At 32.5% G+C, this 17,517-nt stretch overlaps 2 protein-coding genes across 6 annotated transcripts in view; one reads left to right on the top strand and one right to left on the bottom strand.

The window, feature by feature from the left end:
* Positions 1–439: 439 nt before the first annotated feature.
* Positions 440–17,238, bottom strand: LOC132738306 (guanylate-binding protein 1-like). 5 transcript variants are annotated; one of them, XM_060725786.1, is made up of 12 exons: positions 17,126–17,238; positions 7,504–7,598; positions 7,283–7,342; positions 5,506–5,544; positions 5,067–5,254; positions 4,710–4,852; positions 3,511–3,618; positions 2,616–3,036; positions 2,004–2,284; positions 1,644–1,862; positions 1,197–1,287; positions 440–1,007 (listed from the first exon to the last, which is right to left on the bottom strand). In XM_060725786.1, the coding sequence occupies exons 2-12, from the start codon at positions 7,584–7,586 to the stop codon at positions 448–450; spliced, it is 2,193 nt and encodes a 730-aa protein (XP_060581769.1). In that variant the 5' UTR covers positions 7,587–7,598; positions 17,126–17,238; the 3' UTR covers positions 440–447. The 5 variants fall into 5 exon arrangements, with proteins under 5 accessions (XP_060581769.1, XP_060581766.1, XP_060581768.1 ...); XM_060725783.1 differs by lacking the exon at positions 17,126–17,238 and adding an exon at positions 16,181–16,207; XM_060725785.1 differs by lacking the exon at positions 17,126–17,238 and adding an exon at positions 16,037–16,163.
* LOC132738310 (guanylate-binding protein 1-like) overlaps positions 17,220–17,517 on the top strand; it is a 12,763-nt gene continuing 12,465 nt past the window's right edge. Inside the window, exon 1 of the mRNA XM_060725792.1 lies at positions 17,220–17,359. The gene's annotated coding sequence lies outside the window, so the exon portion shown is untranslated. The remainder of the gene's footprint in view (positions 17,360–17,517) is intronic.

The following is a 17,517-nucleotide window of genomic DNA, read 5'->3' as shown; positions in this document are numbered from 1 at the left end:
AATTCTATTTATCAACGAAAATGTACAGATTATCATGAATGACACTGAACAGAGAAATTGTTACAGAGCCCTTATTTTCCAAAGAACTAAACCAATCTGTCGTTCCCAAGAAACTTATAAATTATGTCAATTAAATATAGATATAGATTTTCCGTATAAGTGACACTAAAATATAAATCAACTAAAATTATATTACAAAGCTATAACATTTATCTACGTACGCTTCATTTGGCTAGATAACTGAAGAAGAAATTTAATGTCGTGAAGCATCTGAACCAAATCAACTGATAGGTTTGGCTCTGAATAAAATAAAAATGTATCTTATGTGTCATAAAATAAAACAAAATGTACAGTGTATTATTATTTACAGTGCGTTATTTGACAAACAATTTCCTTTTCATTTATAGTCAATAATAATTCTAAAACTAAAGCAACAAACTTTTCGTCTTAAGAAATGTTACATTTATCTCTTATTTTCCGAACGTTATTGCGAGGTGTGTCGCTATATGTTTGAACTGCTTCACTTCCCTCTGGCGGTATTCGTTCACCTTTTGCTTCTCCTGATGACAGGTCACCATCGTCTTTTGAATCACTTCTCTCGACAGCTTTTTTCCAAAGAGGGCCTATCACATCATTCCAAGGCTCTTCATAAACAGTGGCTTGCATATCCGTACTCTGTTGTCCAGCAATGGGTTTTAGCTGTCTCTTATAGTGGGACAAACTGAATGTCGCGTTCTCAAAAACATTTTTCCAGTGGTCGGTTTCTTTACATAATTTTTTATAATATGAATTATCACGAGTAAGTTCTTTTTTTACTCTATCTATTTCTTCTATTTTTGATGTAAGCATGTCAAGATATTGATCTCCGATATTCTGAAGACCATTCCTCTGCAGCATTTCAATATCTGCTCGGATCGCTTCTTCAACCTCTTCCTCTTCTTTCATAATGTCTGCATCTTTTTCTCTGAACACGCTCAGGCGTTTCATATTTTTTCTTTCCGGTCCTTCTGAATGATATAAATGTTTTAAGAGTTTGTATTCTTTCTCTTTCATGAAAATATGTAGTCAGATATGATTTCAATCAGAGCCATTTTCAATTGACTATGAAAATCAGTATTGTGTATGTACCAAATTGGATAATACTTGTATTTAAATGATGATTAAATGATTATATATTACTACTAGGAAACTAATACCTTTGCCACCAAGTGCTTCTTGAACCATGCAAAACACTGCTTCCTCTTCAGATGTCTTCTTAGCGAGAAATTCTTGCAAAGCTAACAAAGCCTGGAATCAAATAAGCAATACTTTCAATACTTGTTTTAGCATAAGGTAACAGCTCAATGCTTGATACCCAAACTGTCTATTTTAAGATATTTTTGATGCCTTGATAATATAAGATATTTTTCGATGTATATGAATAACAAAAGTATATATGTTTTGGTCAATATATATGACGAAACTATCCTGATAAAAATTCATTGGCGATTTCCTGTTTAATTTATGTGTCAAACCAAATGGCAAAATCGTCAAAGAAATAAACATGCAAATCTATTCAAAATACAAAGTTTCCATTTTACAGTAGCAGATTTATATACATGAATGATAACTTAATAAATGTTATATAAGACTCATTATCTTACAACAGAACCCATGTATCCAGCTTCTCTGTTGTATTGTTTTATCAGTGTGTCTAGATCTTTCATGTACTCATCATATCCTGTCGGTGTGCAATATTTTCGATTCTTTATCTTCATTTGAATTTTCATCATATCAAGCCGTCCAAGTAATTGGCAGCATTTTGCCTCGACATCCTTCTTTACAATTTCTTTGAATTTTTCAAATTGTTCTTTGAAGCAAGTCTTTAATGAACAAGAAGGAACAAAATAATGGAAGTTTTTGTTGTGATCTAATAAAAATATATTGAAACTTTTTTAAAAGTCAAAATTCGCTAAAAAGGAAGGAGTGTGTATAATTAGATTAACTTTATGTGTTATATTTACCATTGCCTTTTCTTCATATATTTGCTCGTCGTCAATGATGAGTCCAGCTTTCAACACTTCAAGCGCCGCATGCATGCTTTCCTTATGATAGTTTATAAGACCCTTTTCACTCGGTATATGAGAGCCTATACGCCTCTTCATTTCGGCTCTATATTCTTCTGAGGCTTTTTCAACTACATAGGTGTTTTCTAAAGCTGCCATTAACACCATTGCACTTGTCAAACATGGGGAATCTCCACCCCGAATGGACTGAACATATTTTAGCACTAGGGAACAAAACACTAAAAATACAAAGATTTTACAAAAGGGTAAATTGAAAATGGAGTTTTGTTATGTGTTTAATAACCATGACAATATATATTTGGTTTTACCATAATAAGTACTATTCAAAATTTAAAGGTAATGATTTTTTCAGTGTTTGAATAAGTATTTGATAAGCATTCCTTAAAATCAGTTCTCAAACGCATTGGTTTGAACGGTAAAGCAGAATAAATGATGTACATTACAAATTAATTTCGATTTGACTAAATTATATCAACAAACTAAAATATATTCATAATTTACCAACCAATCCGGATTAAGATAGGTTTAATTATCTCTTGTTTTACTTACTTCTCCCATTAATGGCCTTTCCAGACTTAAGTGATTTTGGTTTACACGAAAAGATATAGCTACGGAACCCTTCAAGCGATTGTCGGAATTCTTCTTTGAGCTTTGACTCATCTAAAGTCAACAGTTCCTTAAGTAGGCCGCTTTTCACCGGTTTTCTGAACAAGAAGCATTTCCTTTTCTTGAAGTACCGCCTTACAAGCATCCTTGGAAGGTTGTACTCTTTCAGTGCTTCTTCAGAAAGATTGGTACCACTTTTCATATTCAATTTTTCCTCCAGAAAAGTATCTGCGTCTTTTGCTTTAATGTCTAGAGTCACGTCTCTTAATGTTAGAACAAAATTTGGAAAAAAGAAATCAAGAATGGAATCGTCTTCTTCAGTGCCATTTACTTGAATTGATGTTTTGATTTTATTTAAAAATTTGTAAACAGTTAAGGAAAATAAGCAGTCATTATCTCAGGTTTTTAATTTGAAAATAAAAAGTATATATCGTCATGTTAAATTTGGTTTGAAATTTGTAAGTCAAACTATTCTTAACAATTTTGTCAAAAGATAATGAAAATAGTTAATTAGATCTAAAATTCAGAACACAGAAAAGGATTTTACTTCTTTTTGAGATGTCATTTAAGATCACGTGACGCCAACGTAAGAAAACAATAACACAATTATATGAACGTCAAAAATGCTTTATAGTGTATTATGCTTGTAAATGCATTTAAGCATAGCAATTCTAAAGTTGTTTGTTTTTAAAAAAAAGTTCTATGAAAGAAAATCGAACTTATCAATCATAATTTTAAGTTTTTGAAAAGATATTACAGTGTATTTACACTGTCGTATAGATGCACCAATTATAGATTTCTTTTAAAGGCATCATTATATTAAGCTGAAAGGATACTTAAATTTATCAATGGTGGTTTTATCGAAGTTTCCTCGTGTGTTGTATACTAATGTGTTTGACAATAGTGTGGCAAGTATGAACAGATTTTTGTCGTCTTCAATATCAACCTGTGTGAATGATTAAAGAAGCAAAACTAAAGTATACAACGGTAATTATGGTTAACATTGTATCATTTTTGTTGTTTACAGACATTTGTATGAAGTTAGTTAGAGTTCAAATGCACAGGGTCGGCCATCGTGAATAATTTCACAGAATTTGAACGATGAATCGTGACAGAAGAATATCTATTTCCATTCTTATAAAAAGAGAAATGATAAATGTATGACTGACAGTTAATTTGGCGCTTTGAAACTGCCATTGATTGCACTGTATCGGGCAAATTTAGGAGTATTCTGCACCTTCGTGATTATGGCCCATATTAATGTATTTCAAGGGTGTGATTTTTGGTGGGCGGAGATATCAATCGTTATTTTTGGAGCAAAGCATGCAAACTGAAGTTTTCTTAAATGTATGTCATGTATACTTGAACTGTGCATCTGGTTATCTGTCTGTGTTAAAGATTTTGGAATTACCCAGTATATCATTGGTTATCATAAAATAAATAGAGGGCTTTTGTTTGTTTTGAGTGAATATACAATATATCACACTGAGAAGTAAGAAATTTGCAAAAATGTGGACATTTTCTCCCTTGAATTTGTGATACATAGGATTTTTACGAAAACAACACATTTTCATTTAATTTTATGCCCAGTAATTATAATAAGAGCAAAATTCAACTGTTTAAATTGTAGCCCGGGAAAAAACATGTGTAATGCAGATGACGCCCATTGTCCAACGCTAACGCGAACGCTGTGCAAACGAAGTAGTTCAGATCTGTAGTAATAATTGCTGAGAAACTTTAAATTCATGATATTTGAATCGAGAAAAATGCCATTCAAAACGAAACGCAACAATTAAATTTTATGTAGAATTTACGAACTAATTACCGTTTGCAATTGAACGTTTGCGAAAATAAGTTCGGCAGAGCTATTTCACCTACACTATGCGTGAAATACTTTAGGGTGATATTGGTTTTATCACAGTACAAAACCCTTTCACTAGTTAGCCTAAATTTTAAAGTTCTTATCAAGATGCAGACCTATGTTCATTATTTATATATAATTTATATATTCATTTCCTCAATAAACATTTTAATTACCTTGTCTGGGTCATCTATCCCCTCTGTATCCAGTAAGACAAGAACTTGATTTTCTTTGGTAGGATGAGGTCGACACATAACCCATATCCCTTTTGTTACAGCATCTGTGGTATGTCCGATCTCAAAGCACGCTCCTGTACGCACTGAAAAAATGACTTATGCTTTTGAAAGCTCTTAAAAGCTTTTGTTATGTTCTTTGCAGTAATTCGTTACTCACTGGTTTATTGATGCTTGATGTTTTTAGTTTTTTAAAAGTATGAAACTTCTTCTTCATATCCATTATATTTAAATCTTGATTAATTTGTTACGATTTATGCTACCGAAATAAACGTGCATTTATTGACATTATAGATGTACCTGCATCGGGTCTTGCTAGTTTATTCAATAAAAAAGATTTTCCAGTTCTAAGTGTTCCAACGACAGAAACAATGTTCAGCGGTTGCTGAATTTCTCTCAGTTTTGATAATGTTGTTTGATTGCAAGTTGTTTTACCATTGTCTGTGGAAACTAATACCATAGGAGCATGGAAAATCGGGTTATCAGGCCTGTTTGGAATGAAATGAATGTTGCATGTTTAAACAAATTCGTTTGCTAGTATACATTAAATTGAAGTTTTATAACAAGACATATGATAGCAATATTTAAAACGGTTCTACAATGTCATGGTATTTAAAATTGTTACAGACAGATCGTTTCATTTTCAAAGCTTTTTTGGAACAAAATCTTTACTAACAATTCTCTATTGTTTATAACATGAAATATATAGTTAACTTATCTAAACAGATGAAATACTCACAACGACGTTTCTTGTAATACCTGCAAGCTACTCGTCTTCCTTTATGTAAAGATTGTATACATTATCAAACAAAAATAAGAGAAAAAGAAAGTAAATGACCTTGTATAATTAATTAACTGTATTAATCATTTTGCTATTTTATAAAATGAAGTAAAGTACTCGAATAGTGTTCTCCTTTTACAAACAAAGTGTGATGAAACGATTCCTTTGATGTTATTGTAAGAAAGAAATTGACATTATGTCCCTCTAGGTATAAATGGTCTGGGAACAGGTAACAATAAAAGTATCTTTGCATATTGCCAAACTTATAATCAATTTTATATTCTACAATGGCAAAATAATAAATAATCCACATGACCTACGGATATTTCTATTAGCATTGTTTAGAATGTATCGTTAATGTCAATTCTTAAAAAGATTTGAACAGTCTTTTAATAGTTATATCCCCCTTCAAAGAAGCATTTGTCTGTCGGTCTATCGGTTGGTCGGTCGGTCCTTAGACCAAATGGTTTCCAATTAATAACTAAAGAACGCTTTTAAAGCCTAGGAACTTTAAACTTGGGATTCTTCATGACCAGAAGATGACCCGTATTGTTTTAGGGTCTTTCGGTCAAGGTTTTAATTGACCTTGAATGTCAAAATATTTTCCAATTTATAACTCTACACATCATAGGACTTTGACCTTCAAACTTCACAGGTGCATTGGTCTTGGCATGTAGATGACACCTATTGATTCTGGAGTCAAAGGGTCAAAGGACAACGTCATATTGACACGGTTTTTGATCAATAACTTGTCCACCCATGGACCTTTGGCCCTCAAAGTACATAGGTGCATTGGTCCTGGCCAGTAGATGACCCCTATCGATTTTGGGGTTAAGGGGTCATAGGTCAAAGTCACATTGACCTTGTAAGTAAAAACGGTTTTTTCGATCAATAGCTTTACAACCCAGAGCTGTTGGCTACTAGTATCATACTGCTTAAGTGTATTGGCCAGTAGATGACCACTATTGATTTTGGGGGTCACATTGACCTTGTATGTCAAAACAGTTTCCTATCAATAACTAGACAATCCATAGACCCTTGACCTTCAAACTTCACAAATGCATTGCTTTTGGTCAGAAGATGACCTCAATGGATTTTGGGGTCAAAGGGTCAGAGGTCAAGATCACATTGACCTTTTCGGAAAAAAAGATTTCTGATCAATATCTGAACAACTCATGGGCCCCTCCCTTACCTTTAAACATCACATGTGCATTGGTCTTGGCCAGTAGATAATCCCCAATGATTTAAGGGTCAAAGATCAAAATCACATTGACCTTGTCCGTAAAAATGGTAGTTGCCTTTGTTGATATTTTTCATTAAACTAAAATGCTTGGTATACACATTTCAAGGTCTAATGCAATATAACAAATTGGCTGTCATTAAGGAGGCCAACATAATTCATAAAATTTATGCACATATTATTTGGTAAGATTTGTGATAACTTTGTCATAAAATTGCTGCATACAACCTTTACGGTCACACTGACCTAGTGATAAGTCATGACCAGTAGATAATTCCTATTGATTTTGGTCTATTGGTCAAAAGTCAGTCACAATAACCTGGCTACATGACTGATTGACCGCCTATAGGGGCATACATGTTTTATTATGTAGTTTTTATATTGTATCATTAACATTTTTCATTATAAATAATTGGTCAGTTTGAAATATATTTCTTATTAAACTCAACTTGACAGCGAAAAAATAGCAAAATGTCATTTTAACTTTATACATACGTTGGTGACAAAGACGCTGTTTTGTTTTGATTGTCTTTTTTAGGTTTGAGTCTTGGACTCCTGAAATATAAATCCTTATAATTAATTGGCTAGTATACTTCATTTAAACTAAAAACAAAATTAGTGCATTCCCTTATAAAACATATGATTTAAGCCTAAAATTTCAAACTACAATTTCCCATTTTTTCTTCAACAGGTACGCTCTAGATAATGTTACTTACACAGGTGCAACCGCGTCGGTTTTGTCAAACATTTTCAACCTGCTTGCTGACAATCTTTTCACTTCTTTCTTTTCTTCGCTCATTTTGTATACTTCCTGGAAATGTAGATATACTTACTTAGAACAACATTTTTTTCTGTATAATGGAAAAATATTGTTATAAGTATATGTATAAAAATGAAATAGTCATGAGCGGGAAATTATACATGACTTTAAGTTTACAGACGTATATATAATTCGGTTTAATGGAAAAATATTGATATAGATATGGAAAAGAAAGTCATGAGCGGGAAATTATAAACGCCGCAGACAGGACTCGAACCAGGGGTCTGTTGATTGCCGGTTTAGTATGCTAACTACTACACCATAGCGGTCGTTACGTTTTCTTTGTGATAATTTACCATATATAGTTAAAATCGTGACATCATCACTTTTATTAGCTCACCTGTCACAAAGTCACAGGGTGAGCTTTTGTGATCGCTTTTCGTCCGGCGTCCGTCCGTCGTCCGTCCGTCCGTCCGTCCGTCCGTACGTCCGTAAACTTTTACTTTAAATGACATCTCCTCATAAACCACTAAGCAAATTTCATCCAAACTTCACAGATATGTTCCTTTGGTGGTCACCTTTAAAAATTGTTCAAAGAATTTAATTCCATGCAGAACTCTGGTTGCCATGGTAACCGAAAGAAAAAACTTTAAATATCTTCTTTTAAAAAATCCTAACAGCTAGAGCTTAGATATTTGGCATGAAACATCTTCTAGTAAGTGTCTACCAAGTTTGTTCAAATTAAATCCCTGGGGTCAAAATTGGCCCCGCCCGGGGGGTCATTGTTTTTCCCTATATGCATATAGTAAAAACTGAAACAATTTTCTTTTAAAGAACCCAAAGAGCTAGAGCTAAGATATTTAGCATGAAACATTTTCTAATGGGTGTCTACCAAGTTTGTTCAAATAAAAGCCATAGGGTCAAAATTGGCCCGGCTTCAGGGGGTCATTGATTTTCCCTATATGCATATAGTAAAAACTTAAAAAATCTTCTTTTAAAGAACCCAAAGAGCTAGAGCTAAGATATTCAGCATGAAATATGTTAAAATGAGTGATTACCAAGTTTGTTCAAATAAAAGCCCTGGGGTCAAAATTGGCCCCGGCCCAGGTGGTCATTGATTTTCCCTATATGCATATAGTGAAAACTTAAAAAATCTTCTTTTAAAGAACTCAAAGAGCCAGAGTTAAGATATTTAGCATGAAACATGTTCTAATGGGTGTCTACCAAGTTGTTCAAATTAAAGCCCTGGGGTCAAAATTGGCCCCGCCCCGGGGGTCATTGATTTTCCTTATATTTGTATAGCAAAACTTAAAAAATCTTCTTTGAAAAAACCCAAATAGCTAGAGTTTAGATATGAGGCATGAAACATCTTCTAGTGAGTGTCTACAAAGTTTGTTCAAATAAAAGCCCTTTGGTCAAATTGGCCCCGCCCTGGGGGGGGGTCATTGATTTTCCCTATATGCATATAGTAAAAATTAAAAAATCTTCTTTGAAAAAACCCAAATAGCTAGAGTTTAGATATTAAGCATGAAACATATTCTAGTAAGTGTCTACAAAGTTTGTTCGAATAAAAGCCCTTGGGTCAAAACTGGCCCCGCCCCAGGGGTGTCATTGTTTTTAACTATATGTGTATAGTAAAAACTTAAAAATCTTCTTTTAAAAAACCCAATGAGCTTGAGCTTAGATGATTAGCATGAAATATCTTCTTATGGATGTCTACCAAGTTTGTTCAAATAAAAGCCCTCGGGTGAAAATTGGCCCTGCCAGGGGAGTGGGGGAGGAGAGATCATTGTTTCTCATTATATGTGTGTAGTAAAACCTTAACATTGTGAAATAAAAACTTAACATTGTGAAACATCTTCTAATGAGTGTCTTCCAAGTTTGTTTAAATAAAAGCCATGTGGTTTAAACAGGCCCCGCTCCGGGGCCCTATATACAGGTGAGCGACCTCAGGGCCATTATGGCCCTCTTGTTACCATAGTGACGGGCTTTTTATAGCTATTTTACCGCAGTTGGCTGACTCAGTCACTGTTTATTTTCTTATCATATAAATCATATGGCAAACACAGTTATTATTTTATAAGGCCAATACCACTCTTAAGAATGAAAATATATGAAAGAAAGAAAGTCATGAGCGGGAACTTATACATAGAAAAATCGGCACGCCGCAGCCGTGACTCGAACCACGGATCTCTGGATCACAGCAGCCGTACGTTTCCTTCGAGCTAATTGACCTTATATATTTAAGTTATTTTTAACTTTATCGTGATGCGATTATAATATAGGTTTTGACGTCACAATAGTTAAAAATAACTTAAATATGATATAAATAATTTTCTCATCCAAGGAAGAATGGCATAACTATGTGTATACTATAAGAATCTAACACTGGCTGTTGGTACAGACAGGAATTTCTTGCATAGCAGACTGGCGTTTCCGTGAGTTTTACCCATGCCGGAAATTTCATCTGGCATGGGGGGTGCCAGATGAGTCGCGTGCCAAACAACAACGTCATTTTAGCGCCATTTATGAATGAATCGCGTTAAAATGACGTCGTTTTAGAAGGGAAATATGTCTTAGGATGACGTCATTTCGCCGTTGTTATTTAAGTTGTAAGTTCATACGCTAATGTAAGAAAATAGTTATGGATGAAATGACTTTAATTTCCATGAACATATATCATATTGAGGTAAACCATTTTAAATATGAAATAATATGGCAGAATATGCAAGAAAAAATATCTTTCATATGTCTGCGGTTCGGATCGGAATATCCGTCCCTCGGGAACCCGCCCATGGGCGGTAACTCGGCAAGCCTCGTTACCGCCCAATGGGCGGGTCCCCTTGGGACGGATATTCCGGTCCGAACCGCAACATATGACAGATATTATTAATCTAGCTTGAGGGTATCTGTTTACAACAGTAACGAGGCTCTGCCCAGTTTCTGTTAAACAGTTACCCTAGAGCTACATATTCCCATCTGTACCGACAGATGGTGTTTCATTTCTTTTCTTGCATATTACATATCAATTATTTTCAGAACAGAAATTACGAAAACTTATATTCTCATTACGCACTTTTTTCTTAAAGTAGCGTATAAACTTACAATTTCATTCATAACGGTAAAATAACGTTATCCTCAGAACGCAATTCATTCTTAAACAGCGCGCGGCAGGTTATTCTAGCATGGGTGTGAACGGGAGATAATCCTGTCTGATATGCTAGAAATAAACAGCATTCATGGTAAAATGCTCAAAGTGAAGCAAACTGACAGATTCGTAGATCTATATTCTAACATTATCGAAACTTTTCCTATATAAACAAAACAGGCCTATAGCGTGCGTTTATTCTACAACATTGCACTCACCGTCCTTATTTCCTCCCTTTGAATTTTCAATCCGACACATTGACGGCGCCATTGTGTTTACAAAATCTTATATCGATAAATAAAAACAAATAAATCCGCACACCAATATCTTTAATTAAGTCAATAACGCTGTACAGACGTTATAACTGTTGTTTGCGTAACGTCACAATGTAGCGCTAAACATCGCGTGCAAAACAGATAAAACAAGAACGCTATTCCATGTCGCAAACCAGTGTGAAATTTCACATTGATTTTTCTATAAATAGGCTGCATTTCGCTTGAAAAATATAAAATGCAATAAAACAAATACGCAAATCGTTATCAACGTTTTCAAATATTTCAATATTCTCAAAGTGTTTCTGCAAACGGAGGACTAAACGACAGCTTTTTTTTTCAACCGACTGGAACAGCCTTTAAAGAACGTTTCTATTGGGAACTCTTCAGTCGAAAAAAAATAACAACCACACAAATAGTCCAACTATATTTTTTTTCTTGACGTGTTAGAATGGAAATACATATTAATCTTTCATTTGTTTGAATGCTTTGTAATTAATCACTTAGGTCTATCGGCCTTCGTGATTATATTCCAATGCATTTGAACCCAAACTGTGCATTATTCTACAACAATGCACACAAAATTGATATGTATTTCCTCAACATAATCAATGATATCATATTTAAAGATATGTTAGATATCAGAGTCATATTTTTCATATTCATATATAAAATTAGATTTGTGGATATCATTTTCATCAATGTAAGAATCGTAGATAAAAGATTCAACGATATCCGATGTCAGATTTGTAGGTATCAAATCCGTACATATTAACATTATATGTTTTCGTATACAACCAGTTGTAAAACTAATGGCTTGCATTAATTATATAGTATTAATATGTCATTGACATAAACAATCAAGAATATGTCATTTTCAAACATGAGCATGTCAATATACACACATGAATATGTCATATGCTAACATGAATATATCATATATACACATGCACATGTCATAAACAAACCTTAATATGTCATATTCAAACACGAATATGTCATATACAAACAGGAATATATCATATACAAACATGAATTTGTCATATACACACATCAACATGTCATATTCAAATATGTGAATGTCAAAATACAAACATGAATATGTAACATACAAACATTAATATATAATATTCAAACGTTACGGTAAAGATACAGAACAGGCTAAAATTTACTTGTACATGAAAAGCACACGTTCATATACCGATAAAGAATTTTATGACCAGTGATTTTGTTATGATTCAGTGTTATCATCTACTGATCTAATCTGTTTAATCATAAAATTTATGTTTACAATGTCCTTGGCATTCAACTTTTCTATGCAGGTTATCAGTAGCAGTGAAAAATAAAGACCCGCTCTTTTTCTATTCACTAATATAGCTCTTTTTTAGCCTTATGATCTGATTAAAAGCAAATGTATTCAAGACGTGATAAAGTTGTTTGCAATTGTTGTAACCTTGAAACATGCATTATGTGAAGCGGAAAATGAAATGGATATCTACTGGTTTTAACAAGTAGTTTTGTGCAAATAAGTATTGTTTCTTTCTGAATAAAACAGGAGTATATGTACATGAAAAACATCCTTTCCATAGTCCGATTCAAACAATATTAACACTTAATACTTCAATAATGACAATATGATAAAAGACGAAGAAGCGGACCGATATTTTCTATTAGGCTGTTCTATTTCGCACCCTACAGTCGCTAAGGTTTATAATATCAAAGAAAAGGAATAACAAGCGTGAACCAAAATTCTTCTAGAAGGGCATCATTAAATTTGCACAACTACACATGCCGACCAACAGTTCTGTAAAGTTTCATGACTTAAGGTCAAATACTTTTTGAGCTGATACGACACAAATTGAAAATTGCAAAGTTTTATAAGTCAAGGAGAATAACTCTGACAAAACAGAATAAATCCATAAACGAAACCCCAGGTACACAACTATTAAAGTTTCATGACCCTAGGCCAAACACTTTTTGAGCTATGTGCGACTCAAGGTTAAATACTATTTCAGCAACATAACAATGGGACAGTAATTATGTGGCTACTCTATTGTTCTCTCTATTGTTCTTTTAGCCACACAAAATAAAAAAAGCCACATAAAAGCATTACGGAGTGAATGTCATCAAAGAGAAGAACAGTTATATATTGTCCTTCTAGCCGCATTATTACTGTCCCGTCAGAGCGGACGGACACACGCACGGACTGACGGACATGGGTTAATCTAAATGCCCCCTCTAGTGGGGGCACAATAAAAAACTTATCATATAACACCGATACACATAACAAAAATTACCGGATATAATATTATTACATTGTTATCTCTTTTTTTATGATTTACTGTCACATATAAGAAAAACGTATTTCCAGCATTTGTTTTTTCGCCATTAATCCATTTAAAAATCATATGAGGAAATAAAATCTTGTGGCAACTACTTTAACTCCAATGACTCTTATCATAATTAAAAAAATGTACATCAAAAAACAGATTTCTATAAGCAGCGCTAAACTGTTCCATCATAATAATCATCTTACGCTCTTGCAATATTCACAAAACAAAAAAGAAAGAAACATAACAAAAACAAAAAAAAAAGAGAAAAGAGAAAAAAATCAACAAAGAAGAACAAATACAGTATGCAAGATATTTATACTATTATTTCTCTTTCAATGTAACTTTACCCCATATATTATACAATATCCTGCCTTTATCCAGAATGTTAACTTTAAAATCTCCAATATTTTAATTTATTAAAAAAGCATTGAAAGCTTATCATATATGACAACGTATTCGCAAAATAAATTTAAATATTACTGTAAGATAACCTTCATCAACATAGCAACCAGCAGTTGTCAAATTACAAACTTATCGGTTTTACATGGATAGGTACTTCATGGAAAAAAACATGTAGTTTTTTCATTGCAAGATAATCCGAAGTAGTTTAATAATTGTGTGGTTTAATTTTTTCAATCAGGACTTAAAGATAGTATTCCTGGAATTTGACTTATGGTAAAAAGTTTTAGATAATTGAAAAGATAATATATGACGATATGTCTCTCATGATAAAAAATATGTTTTTAATTAAAAAATTACCAAAGAAATTTAAGAACAAAAGCGTTTTGTATTGATACGAGAAAAAAATGTACAGCTTGCGGGCGGGCGGCAGCTCCATTTTTTTGGCAGCGTAGTGACAAATAACATATGGCGACATTTCACCATGTTCTAATATTAAACTAATGACCTTACCGTGTTCTGTTAATTTAATATAAAATATTAATTGTATATTCGAGCAATGTATCATTTGCTTTTTTATCATTTCAAATATAAAGCCATTTGTGAAAAAGCAGCCCTTTTATTTAATTCGAGCGTGCTATTAAAGTCATAAACCTTAACTCTTTTTTAAAATTTATTAATTTTGAAATTGCTCTGCGAGTAAATTACATAAGGTGCAATATTACCTTTAATTATTATTCCAATTATACCATAGAAAAGCGACGCCGCGTGAACGAGAAACAAATATGCGAGTTGGTTAGTTTCAGTCAATAAACTCTTCATGGAATTACTTTCAATTTTGCTATTGGCGCTTCGTGGAATTTCGTTATCAAAATCTACCCAGCAAAAAGCTATTAATTATTAAATGGAGACAAGAGTTAAAAAAGCTTCGATAGTACTTAACTTGTTTGTGAAAGATTACCTACTTGTACTGTGATTTAAACGGGTATTATATCGATAGTTTTTTATCAATGTTTAATGGTTCGAAACAGCGAAGTATTTGTTGATGGATGCAGTATGTTCATCATAAAATAAATTGATTTCATTTAAAGAACATGGTTTTAAAAAACTAGCTTGACAATATTTATGTTCGTGGTCAATTTCTTATTATATTTTAATTAAGATGTAATAAACCTAAAGTTTAATGATACTGCAATAATATCAGTGTGTATCGGTTTAATTATTATGGACGTTATATTATAGACCTTTTAACAATACGATATTTCCATTGCACGGATGTTGCATTTCGCGAATGCGTACTAAGGTTATTAGTGGCATTATTAAAGAACTGAACTCCTTAATTAGAGGTATTGAACGCGAAATTTGTGGGTCATATTCTCTTACTTAAAGACTAATAAATCAATGATCAGAAAGAGCATACAAAAGTCCTTTGTTTAAATAATCATTTGATCGTTCACAATAAGTTACGTGATAAAGATGTTTACAATTGTTGTAATCTTTAAACATGCATTCTGTGAAGCGGAAAATGAAATGAATATCTACTGGTTTGATCAAGTAGTTTTGTGCAAATAATTGTTTCTTTCTGAATAAAACATGGGTATATGTACATAAAAAACATCCTTTCCATAATCCGATTAAAACAATATTAACACTGAATACTTTGATAATAACAATATGATAAAAGACGAAGAAGCGGACCGATTTTTGTATTTGGCTGTTCTTTTTCGCACCCTACAGTCGCTAAGGTATAAATAATATCAAACAAAAGGAATAACAAGCTTAGCTAACCAAAATTCCTTCTAGAAGGGCATCATTAACTTTGCACAACTACAAATGCCGACCAACAGTTCTGTAAAGTTTCATGACTTAAGGTCATATACACTTTGAGTTAGGCACGACACAAATTGAGAACTGAAAGTTTTTTTAAGTCAATGACAATAACTCTGACAAAACAGAATAAATCCACAAAATAAACCCCAGGTGCACAACTATTAAATTTCATGACCCTAGGTCAAATACCTTTTGAGCTATGTGAGACACAAGTTAAAAATTGCAATTTTACTTAGTCAAGGGCAATAACTCTACAAATACGGAATTGAATAAATCCACATACAAACATCCGGCTGCACAACTACAAAACGTATTTTCATTTTAAATCTTATAAAGAAATGAAACATTGTGGCAATGACTTTCACTCTTATGACTTATGATAATTAAAGTAATATGTGCATATACTGTCACAATTTTAATTGAAAATGCATTTACTAAGTCTGTACGTCATAACAGAATGCTAAATAAGTATGTAATAATATAATTTCTTTTTCAAAATAACTTTACCCCATACACAATACAATATCCTGCCTTTATCCAGAATGTTAACTAAAAAACCTCCAGTAATTTAATTATTTAAGAAAGCATTTAAAACTCATTATATATGATAACGTATTCGCGAACTAAATTTAAATATTACTGTAAGATAACCTTCACCAACATAGCAACCAGCAGTAGTTAAATTACAAACTTATCGGTTTTACATGGATGGGCACTTCATGGAAAAAACATGTAGTTTTTCATTGCAAGATAATCCGAATTAGTTTAATTGTGTGGTTTATTTTTTTCAATCAGGACTCAAACTTTGGATTAAAAGATAGCATCCTGGAATTTGACATACGGTAAAAAGTTTTAGATTATTGAACAGATAATATATGACGATATGTATCTCATGCTAAAATATGGTTGGTTTTATTTAAAAAAAAAATACCAAAGAAATTTAAAAAAAAACGAAAGCGTTCTGTATTGATACGAGAAAAAAATGTACAGCTTAAGGGCGGCAGCTCCATTTTTTGGCGGCAAAGCGACAAATAAAGTGGGCGGTTTTGTAACCTCCCAGTTTTACCATTTGGAAAATTATTATAACATGTTTTATATGTAATAGTTTTAATTAATGTCAGTTATGGCATTTTCAATAAATGCCCTTTTTCATTCAACACATGTGTTTGTTTATATTTTCCCTATGGCAAACGAGTTCGATCTAGACTGCTCTTTCCCTGTTCTGGACAATACATAAATACCATATGGCGACATTTAACTATATTTTAACATTAAACAAGTGATCTTACAATGTTCTGCTAATTTAATATAAAATTTTAATTGTAAATTTGAGCAATGTATCATTTGCTTTTTTTATCACTTCAAATATAAACTCACTTGACAATATATATATTCGTGGTGAATTTCTAATTATATCTTAATTAAGATGAAGATGTAATAAACCTTAAGCTGAATGTCTACCGCAAATATTAATTTTATTCAGCAAATATTAATTTTATTCGAGCGTGCGATTAAAGTCATAAACCTAAACTCTTTTTCAAAACATAATAATTTTGAAATTGCTATGTTAGTAAATAACATAAGGTGCAATATTACCTTTAATTATTATTCCAATTATACCACAGAAAAGCGACACCGCGTGAACGAGAAGCCAATATGCAAGTTGGTTAATTTCAGTCAATCATGGAATTACTTTCAATTTCGCTATTGGCGCTTCGTGGAATTTGTTCTTACTTTCGTTATCAAAATACTTGGGACACATCTACCCGGACAAGATTAATAATACTTCGAAATATTTAACTTATTTGTGGAATATTACCTACTTGTACTGTGAGTAAATTAAAGCATTTAAACGGGTCTTATATCGATAGTTTATATTGATAAATCTTTAATGGTTCGAAACAGCAAAGTAACTGTTGATGTCTACGATATGTTCATTATAAAATTTAATTAGTTTCATTTAAAGAACGTGGTTTTAAAAAACTCAC

The sequence above is a fragment of the Ruditapes philippinarum genome, unplaced genomic scaffold (genome assembly GCF_026571515.1).
Source record: "Ruditapes philippinarum isolate M1 unplaced genomic scaffold, ASM2657151v2 ctg195_1_1_1_1, whole genome shotgun sequence".
NCBI classification, from domain to species: domain Eukaryota; kingdom Metazoa; phylum Mollusca; class Bivalvia; order Venerida; family Veneridae; genus Ruditapes; species Ruditapes philippinarum.
Note: the sequence above shows the minus strand (reverse complement) of the source record. Positions and strands in the feature narration are given on the sequence as shown.

What these genes read in the sequence shown, in the direction of transcription:
- LOC132738306 (XM_060725783.1), bottom strand. An exon ending in GTATTACAAGAAACGTCGTT is followed by an intron (nt 5,255 to 5,505) that starts GTGAGTATTTCA and finishes CATTCCAAACAG; the next exon opens with GCCTGATAACCCGATTTTCC. An exon ending in AGAAGCACTTGGTGGCAAAG is followed by an intron (nt 1,008 to 1,196) that starts GTATTAGTTTCC and finishes TATATCATTCAG; the next exon opens with AAGGACCGGAAAGAAAAAAT.